At 47.4% G+C, this 10,028-nt stretch overlaps 1 protein-coding gene across 1 annotated transcript; it reads left to right on the top strand.

Annotated features, from left to right (window-relative positions):
* Positions 1–1,121: 1,121 nt before the first annotated feature.
* Positions 1,122–8,766, top strand: LOC308628288 (pancreatic trypsin inhibitor-like; the record flags this gene model as incomplete). The annotated part of the gene is made up of 3 exons (XM_081255121.1): positions 1,122–1,245; positions 7,892–8,076; positions 8,656–8,766. 3 exons carry the CDS (start codon positions 1,122–1,124, stop codon positions 8,764–8,766), a joined length of 420 nt encoding a protein of 139 aa, XP_081111247.1.
* Between the last annotated feature and the right edge of the window lie 1,262 nt (positions 8,767–10,028).

Below are 10,028 nucleotides of genomic sequence, written 5' to 3'. Positions count from 1 at the left end.
TGACATGCTGGGCAGGTAGATAAGTGTTACTGATACTAAAAGTTGTCTGGGATTAGCTCTCTTCCTGATACAGGCCCTCTATCTAAATCCTTTAGGCAGTTAAGGGAATAGTGATCGTCTCTTCCTGAGTCTTTTGGGCCTTGAATGTCTTCAGCTCAAAATAACCAACACGCCATGTGGTATATTTTGAGGGGGAGCACGTAATCCATTCCCCCTCATGGTGAAACATGCAGTTATAATGCCATGGGGTCCGACATCCCAGGTAAGTTTTTCTCCAGCATAAGATAAGAATCGAGGTTTTCCTCTCCCAAGGGTGCTTGCCACTGGTCTGAGGGTCCTGGCAATTCACTCACATCCAGACCCGAGGGTCTCGGTAGTAACTGGGCGGGGGCAACATGGTCGTTCCGAGCCTACAAACTTGTGCACACAGCGTGGTGTGGTGCCAGCAGGTGGAGATCTAATCGATCACTTCATCCTCAGGGGATGGGGAGAGCCTCATGTTTGTTTCTGCAAAAGAAGTCCCGTGACTTGTACTTGTCATAGGCTACCAGTGTGTGATCATTGCAAAGAATTAAGGTGAAGGCAGAGAATTAGGCAGAGGCGCAGGTTCGTGGCAGAGAACGCGGGGCTTTCTGAGATTCAGCTCTTCCTGACCTTGGCTTCTCTGATCTACTTCCCAAGGTACGTGGGAAAGGCAGCTTTTCTCTGCACCTGCTACCCTTCTCCTCCACCCCGGTGAGTCTCCTCCAGGCTTGCTATCAAATTGTGGTCCTGTGGACCATCTCATAGGAGGGGAAACTGGGGATGGGGACACACCTGTAACGGTGAGCCTGTTAGGAATGCAGCTTCTCAGACGTCACCCAGACCTGGGGGATCAGAATGTGTATTTACTTCCACAAGACCCACAGGGAGAGTCAAGTCTGAGAAGCGCTGTTACTGGGCATTTGGCCCCACCAGGCAGAAGCACGTTAGGTGGGGAGATTACACAATAAACAGGACTGAGCCCAGCTCCACCCCTTCCTCACTCCCCTCCTCATTGCCTGTCCCACCCCTCAGCTGGGATATGAAAAGCTCCGTCAGCCCCCAGCTTTCCTCAGAAGCCCTCCTGCAAGGCCACGAACATGAGCCGGTTCTGCCTCTCCACCGCTCTTCTCGTCCTCCTGGGCACCCTGGTGGACGGCACCCCGGTGGCCGGCACCGCGGTGGCCGGCACCCCGCGGGGTGAAACCAGCAACCAGATCCAAGGTAAGTCCTGACCCACCTCTCCTCTACAGGCTGGGGGGAGGGGGGGAGTGAGGGGAGTCCGTGGAAGGGGCTGGGGAGCAGGGGTGGGCTTGGTGCTGCTAGTCTGCTCTGGATTTCTCCTGGGAAGTTGGGCAGCTTAAACTCCAGGGACACTTCATGACTCTGAAAAAGAAATCATTACACTTTCAGCTTTAAAACAAATGATCCTGCCTAACTCTACAAGACCAGGGACCCCATCTCTGAAACTCTCTATTCCTGGTCTCTGCTGTGTCCCTAACCTCACTGCAGTGTAATAAAAAGGTCAATATTTGATCTTTCTCCTGGTTCCAAGCCCAGGCCTCCTGAAACCCTTGGAATTTACTGTCTTTTGTATGGTAATGAAAGTGACCTCAGATAGCTTCAGGATGGGGCTGGACTCCAGAAAAATCCCATTTGGTGATTAGAGAGTTAGAACCCTCAACCCCCAGCAACTCTGGGGAAAGGAGAGGCAACTGAGGGAGAGTTCAGCCACCAGTGGCCAATGATTCAATCAAATTGCTTACCTATTGAAACCTCAATTAAAAAAAACCCTAAACTTTGGGAATCGGAGAGCTTCCAGGGTGGTGAACATTCGAGGTGATGTGACGGGGGGACTGTCCTGAGGGGGTATGGAGGCTCTGCACCCCTCAACCCCCCTTTGCCCTATGTATCTCCTTCATTCAACTGTCCCTGAGTTTCATCCTTTCTATCAATAATAACCCAGAACTGTCAGTAAAGGACTTTCCTGAGTTCTGTGAGTCGTTCTAGTACGTTATTGAAAGTTGAAAGTGGGGTCCCAGAGCCCCCAGATTTATAGCCAGTTGGTCAGAAGTATGTGTGACCCAGGGACACATAGCTGTCATTTGAAGTGGTGGCTACCTGATGGCATTGAGCCTTCAACCGCTGGGGTCAGCGTTAACTCCGCGGATTTAGTGTCTGAAGTGAGTTGACTTGGGGGCCGCCCAGTTGGCGTTGGAGAATTGGTGGGTGTTGGTAGAGACACCACATATTTGGTGTCAGGGAAGAAATCCAGACTCATACATCCCTGGGCTTTGGTGGCTGGGATGAGGCTCAGGTACAGGGGAGTAAAAGTGGGGGGCAGTGCTCCCAGAAATTCTTACCAGTTATCTATATTTTAAGAGTTCCCTGCAGATGTCAGGTGCTTCATCAAATGGGTTGTAACAGGATCATATACTGACCTGACCTTACTACTCACCTGCTCTGGGACCTGAGGTCAGTCACTTTTCTGCAGTTTCCCCGCCTGTACAAGAGATAACTATCAAACAAGTTCTTACAAGGCATTATCCATCATGAATGTAGAGTTTTTTCACATTTCATGCCCAATAATTTCCCTTTTCCACCAAGATGTCTTAGTCTGAAAAGACTTGTCTACCTACGTCCTTCCTTCAAGAAAATATATTTAGGGGTCAATAATGACATTATTTCTCATTATTATTGTAAGAAATGCAACACTTCTGTGACTTTGCTCTTGGGGTCAAGGCTGTGCTTCTCCCAGGCTGTTAGAATATTAGTAAAAACTCAAGGCCCTTCCCCTTACCCCCATGTCTGACTATGATTTTATTATCCTCTCAGGATACAGAATATTAGAGCTAGATTCATAATTATCCAGGCGTGCTGATACTGAATGCACATTTGTGTGCCTGACGCACAGTGAGGCCAAACAAACCGAAACATGTGAGTTTGAAGCAGAGAAAGGTTTATTGCAGGGCCATGCAAGGAGACTAGGCTGGCTCATGCCTTAAAAACCCCAAACTCCCCCATGGTTTTCGGGGAGGGGAGAGTTTTTATAGGCAAAATTTGGAATGAGAGCTGCAGGGTGTGTGACTTTCTTCTGATTGGTTGGTGGTGAGGTAACGGGGCAGTGTTCCAGGAATCATTGTGCTCAGCCAGAAGTTACCATCCTCCACCTGGGCGGGGGACTTAGTGCCTGCAGAAGAACTCAAAGATATTGATAAGTATATTCCTTCTGGAGGAACCTGGACACTATTGTTTCTTTTTCTTTTTTTTTTTTTTTTTTTTGCGGTACGCGGGCCTCTGACCGTTGTGGCCTCTCCCGCTGCGGAGCACAGGCTCCGGACGCCCAGGCTCAGTGGCCATGGCTCACGGGCCCAGCCGCTCTGCGGCATGTGGGATCCTCCCGGACCAGGGCACAAACCCGCGTCCCCTGCATCGGCAGGCAGACTCCCAACCACTGCGCCACCAGGGAAGCCCTGACACTATTGTTTCTTGACTGCTCCTCCTTTGTTTCTGCATTCCCTCACATCCCTGATTAGCAACTGTTTGAATCTGCCCTTTGGTATTCTGGAAGGTCTAGGAGGCTGAAGCCTTTTTCCTGCAAATAAGAAATGGAGGTGCAGGGCAACACAGAAAGGCTTTTGTGCCCAGAACCCCACAGGGTCCTGCTCAGTTTCAGTGCCCTCTCATCAAATAGACATTTAACTAACAAGAATTTAATTATATTCATTCTACTCAGGGTCGGTGCACTTGGCATGAGCATGAAATGGGAGATTCATTCATTTGACAAATATTTATCAAGCCCCTACAAGCCACTGTTCTTGGTATGGGGACGCAGTTGTGAATAAAACATAGCACAAGAACCAGTGCCCTCTAGAAGGAAGACAGACAATTGAGTAGGTGGAATAGGATACCAGGTCATGGCAAGTGTGTTGAAGGTAGAGAGTGATGGGGGTAAAGGAGGCTGTGCTGTTTCTGTAGACTGGTCAGGGAAACCCTCTGTGATAAGGAAGCGTTGAGCAGAGACTGCAGAAAAACGTGCCTGGTGTGTTTGAGCAGCAGCCAGGACCAGGGTGGCTGGAGCTGAGTGGGTGAAGGAGAGGGGAGAGGAAGGGGATGAGGCAGAGAGGCCATGGGGGCAGGTCCTGACCAGCTTTGTAGGACTTTATATGAATCAGAATTTGACTCTGAGAGAGATGGGGAGTCACTGAGGGATTGGTGACGGGAGCAATGGGTTAGGACTCAAGTTGTAAGAGGATCCGTGCGGCTGCAGTGTGGAGAGTGGCCTCTAGGGGGCCAAGGGCAGAGACAGAGGCCCATGGGCAGGCTGCTGCTGTGGTCCAGGTGAGCCACGTTGGAGTGTGTACCTATGTTGCTCCCTGGGTCGATCCCAGTTCTCTTGAATAACATGAATGAGTTGCTCTGTAGAGGATAATTCTGTTCCTTAATTAAACATTTAATTATCTTTCCTTTGCTGTTACCTGATACATAAATGCAGTAGTATGTGTTCATTATCTAAAACTTAGACAATAAAGAAAAACATAAAAAAGCAAATCAAGATTTCCAAATCCTGCAACCCAAAGATTACAGATACATCCTTCTACTCTGAGGTCCTCATGTACAGGAACTAATTGACTTGCTCATCCAGAGATGAGGAGGGAACAGTGCAGCCCCGTGTCCTCTGGAAGCGCAGCCTTCCCTTTCCTTACCTCCTCAGCTTCCAGAGAGGACGTGCTCCACCTCCGTGGCAGGGCTGGGAATGGGGCGAGGTGAGAGGCACTCACCTCCAGCCCAGAATTTAAAGGGAGGCTAAAAAACCTTATAATGCAGATAAATCATAATTGATTGCAATAGTATAAAACATCAAAAAATAATGCAAAAATCCACCATGCACTCAATGTGAATGTTTTAAATAAAAACAGGATGTGACCCTGCACCTGCCTGTTTGCTTCACTCTAATCCTGGCCCTGCTCGGCTGAGACCAAGACCTTTACATTGAGACCTGAATATGCCTCATTCCTGATTGCAAGTTCAAGTGAAAATATTATCTTCTATCAGATGTAATTTTCTGCTTCAAAGAGGAAACTCTTCTTTTAAATAGAGAATTGACATTCCTTATGTTTAAGAAAGCAACTTTCTAATCGATGCCAAGGTTTTCTCATAAATGAGAGCTTTCCCTCTGCTCTCTGGACATTTATGTGATTAGCCTGTGTTTCACAGGGTTTTCTTTTTGGATAATTGAAGGGATCGAGAAGTCTGTGGCTGAATAGACACATTGAATAATTCAGAGAATTTGAGTTCCTATCTTAAATGTTCATCAAGATATTTTACATTTTGACAACTTATGTTTAAAATATATAATTATTTTTCCAATTTCTGACCAATCACATTTTAAAACATTACGTAGAAATGTGTTCTTGATATACTACAGTTCTAAAAGGAAGCCATTTACTTAATCTGAGACTCCAGAAAAGAAGCATCATATGTCCCAATGTTGGAAAACCTGACTGTGTTGATGTCCAGGGTGGTCCCTGGGGACTCGTCTGTTGTGCATTGGTGTGGATGGGTTGAAGGGCTTTAATGGGCAATTGTGTCCAGAGGTGATTTTTAGCTTGGACACTGCCCTGGAACATTAAATTAAAATTGAATGAGTACATCTAACAATTACTCTAATAACTAATATTTATTGAGTATTGATCGATTGCCAGTTACTTGACGGACATCATCTGTAATCCTCTCAACAAGTCCCTAAGGTTGAGATTATTATGCTCATTTCTATGATTAGGATTCTGTGGCTCAGAGTGGTTACTTGTCTTCCCTAAGGTCACACAGCCAAAGAGTGTGTCCTCTAAGACCTTAAAGAATATAGTCCAGGGATTTGCACTAGATGTTCCTTGAGACTTGGGGGTACTGGGGTAGGGAGGGGTGAGAGAATGGCTGGGGGTAGGTAGTGAGAGGACTGAGGATGGGGCTCCAACCCAACACCCAGGTTTCTTTTTATAAGTTTTTCTTTGAAAGAAGGGATCTGTTGCTAAAAAAGGGATTGACACTCATATCTTCACGGCAGGAGTTTTAAGCTTTACAAAACGAATATGTCACCGGATGGAGTGCTTCTTTTCCTCCACAATAGGCTGCCACCATTTTCTGATGTCAATACATATTCTTCTACAATATAAGTTTACTCATTATAAAAATTGTGGTATATTTTATTTTAAATATTTCTTCTTTCGTAATTGCAAAAGGAATATATGCTCATAAGAACTTGAGAGGATATAAAGATGTGTAAGGAAAGTTTTAAGACTCCTCTTCTTGCTATGTGTTTGGTTTTCCAAACCACCAAGCAATTCTCGAATCCTCAGGGAACACTGACTGGCTTTCCTACCATCATACCCGTTCTAAGGCTAGGAACCTGGAAATAGTGTCAGATTCCACAGGTTAAGGACTGTGTCCCACAGGTCTCCTTCCATCTTCAGATGCCAATTACAAGTCCAGCTTGTCACTCATGCTTCTGACCAACAACTACATATCAGAGGTTCCCACAAACGCCGTGGAGTTAAATTAATTTGCTAGAGCGACACAGACTCAGGGAAACGTTTTACTTACAAGATTAACAGTTTATCATAAAAGGATATAGCTCAGGACAACCCTATGGAAAGGCTGCATAAGGCAAGGTAAGGGGAAAGGGCACAGAGCCTCCATGCTCTCTCTCATCAGCACACACTCCCCAAATCTGCTCCTGTTTGCCAACCAGGAAACTCTCCAAATTCAATGCTTTTGTGTTTTATGGGAGGCTTCATTACATAATCATCATTGATTAAATCATTAACGGTTGGTGACTGATAAACTTCCACCCACTCTCTTCTCCCTGGAGGTAGGCGCTTTGGAGTGTCGGGGTGAGAGTTCAACCATCTGATCAGGCGCTTGTTTCCCCTGGCAACCAGTCCCCATCCTTGGGTTACCTAGGGGCTTTCCAAAAGTCACCCTCTTCACATAACTGAAGACACCTTTACTGCTCTCCTCACTTAGGAAATTCCAAGTGTTTTAGAAGCTCTGTGCCAGGATGGAACAAAGACCAAATATATATTTCTTATTATAAATCACCATATCACACTCCTCAAAATTCTAGTATTCCCGCCCCCATGAGATAGCCAAAGTAAATATACTGTATGTTTTTCCAAGCCTTTCTCCATTACAGCATGAATCTTTCACACTTTTTTTAATAGTGGAAAATGTCAACCATACTCAAAAGTACAGAAGATTATATAGTAAACCCGATGTACACATTGTTCACTTTCAGCAATTATCAACATATGGAGGATATTGTATGTCCTTTTTTTCCCCCAGAGTTTTGTTTTTTTTGTTTTTTGTTTTTTGCGGTACGCGGGCCTCTCACTGTTGTGGCCTCTTCCGTGGCGGAGCACAGGCTCCGGACGCGCAGGCTCAGCGGCCATGGCTCACGGGCCTAGCCGCTCCGCGGCATGTGGGATCCTCCCGGACCGGGGCACGAACCCATGTCCCCTGCATCGGCAGGCGGACTCTCAACCACTGCGCCACCAGGGAAGCCCATGCCCCAGAGTTTTTTAAAGCTACTCTAAGGCATCATGCCAGTCATTCCATAAATACTTCATGAAGGGTGTCTGGTTTTTTACATCATCACCATGTCATCCTCACACCTAACAACAGTAAATAATAATGCCTCAGAATGCAGACCATTAAATGGAGGTTTCACATTTCAAGTTCTGCTAATGCCCCACCCCCAGCCCCATCATTCTATTTCAAGACACTGGTGGTTTCAGCTCTGGTCTACCTCTGTAGACCCGAGCTGTGATCACCATTCTCATAACTGACCCAGAGCCTGTCTCAGTCCTTGCAGCCCAGCGCCCTGCCTTCTGCATGGAGCCTCCCTACACGGGTCCCTGCAGGGCCCTGTTCATCAGATACTTCTACAACGCCAAGTCTGGGCTCTGCGAGACCTTTGTTTATGGTGGATGCAGAAGGAAGCAGAACAACTTCGTGGATAAGGAGGAATGCATCAGCACCTGTGGTGGCCGCAGCAGGGTCCGGGGTAAGAAAGGGGGCAGGGCAGGATGGGAGGGGAAGGTCTGGGGAAAGAGGTGGAGCTCAGGGGGCCACACACCATTCACACCTGCACAGTGTCTTTTCCCCCTCACTGCTGCCCAAGACAAATGGCTGCCGTGTCCTGTGAAACCACAGACTGAGCACATCCTCCAGGCACCAGCTTGGCAGAAGGTCACAACTGGAATCGCCCTCTAGATCATCTAAGCCACTCATCTCCTCTCCTTTTTCAGATGGGAACACTGAGGCAGCCACCCTGCACAGTGGGTCTGCAGTGTTCCTGAGTGCCCCACCTAGGCTTGGCAAACTGGTTTTTTTTCTTGTGGGTCATCCTAGTGTCAGGAGTACTGTGCTTGCTCATTTCTGCGATGGTCAAGGCTCTGTCAGGGTGTAGACTATCAAGGTCAGGGGCTTCAGTGATGACAATCAACAAGTTCCTTTCTTCTTGCAGAGAGACGGGCAGCTGGGCTCCCCTGAGATGGTGAAGTCCTGGGAGGCCCCACACAGGGCTGGGCTCTGGCTTCTGAAAGAGTTGAGCCTCCTCCTCTGCTTCCTTCTCAGACCCACCCTCCTCAGCAGAACCCTGCCTCTGTCCTCACCTTCATCCCACCCTCCACCATCACTGCTCTCCTTGGAGGGGGCAGCGATGGAAGTCCTGGCATCCAGTTGTGAGCATCAGTGGTGGCAGAGGATTTTTCAATAAAGAAACCCCTTTTCCGCACAGTGATGTTGAGTATTTTTCTGTCTGTGGCTTAAATCTTATATTTAATAAGTTCTTTTCCTAATTAAACTAACTGGAGTGGATTCTGTTGTTTGCAAGTAAGAACCTTCACCAATAGGGTCCATGGACATGGTGGTCCTTCTCATTATTCTGCAGAGCAGCCGGCACCTCCCCTTTTCCTGTCCTCAGACTGGGCCCTGCCAGGTATAGGAAGCAAACCCATTACAGCACCATCTACCTCTTAACAGCCACCCCAAGCTACACAAAAACCTGGGTGACAGACACCTCAACATGAAAGCTTTCGTTCTTCACTTCTTGGACCAGGTCAAATTTGGGGGCAGGTTGTTCTCCTGGACTCTCAGAAGGAGAAAGGAAGGAGCATGAGACTCAACTGTCCACTTGCCCAAGGAACCTCCTTCCCTGAGGTCCTGTGGTAGGGTGGGGATTGCTACTTCAGTTAAAGAAAAGCATCTACCCATTTAGCGAGTGCTTGCCATATGCCAGGCCCTGTGCTTAGCATATTTCTGGCATTATTTCATTTAATCTTCTGAGAATCCTTTGAAGATGAAATGGAGGTATGGAGATGTGAGTTGGTTTCCTGGAGTTACTGTAACAAAGCACCATGAACTGAGTGGTTTATTTATTTATTTTTATTCTCTTCCACTTCTGGAGGCTGGAAATCTGAGATCAGGGTGTCAGCAGGGACATGCTCCTTCTGAAGGCTCTAGAGAATGATCTAGTCCAGGCCATTCTCCCAGCTCCTGGAAGGCCTGGCTTGTGGCAGCATAAGTCCAGGCTTCACATGGCATTCTCCCTGTCTGTGACCTACTTTGCCCTTTTTATCAGGACACCAGTCATATTGGATGGGGGCCCACCCTAATGAACTCTTAACTTAATCACCACACTAAAGATCCTATTTCCAAGTAAGCTCACATCCTGAGTTGGTGGGGTTAGGGCTACACCATCTCTTTTTTGGTGGGGGACACAGTTGAACCCATCACAGTGAATAAATGGCAGGACCCTAACCATGACAGCCTAGCAGACTGCCCCAAAGCTTTTGTCCTTTGCAGGGAGGAAGATAGTTAAGAGTCCAACTCCCCAGCCATTCTGTAAAGATCCAGAGCCTGGATCTGCCTTAATTTGCAGTTCCTAAGAAGCAGAGGGAAAGTAGTTTTTTGGGTAAGATGGGGGCGGGTAAGAAAGGGCAGGAAAG

The sequence above is a fragment of the Mesoplodon bidens genome (genome assembly GCF_964165515.1).
Source record: "Mesoplodon bidens genome assembly, chromosome: 15".
Classification (NCBI taxonomy): domain Eukaryota; kingdom Metazoa; phylum Chordata; class Mammalia; order Artiodactyla; family Ziphiidae; genus Mesoplodon; species Mesoplodon bidens.
The sequence above is the reverse complement of the archived record's forward strand: the minus strand, read 5'-3'. Positions and strand labels throughout refer to the sequence as shown.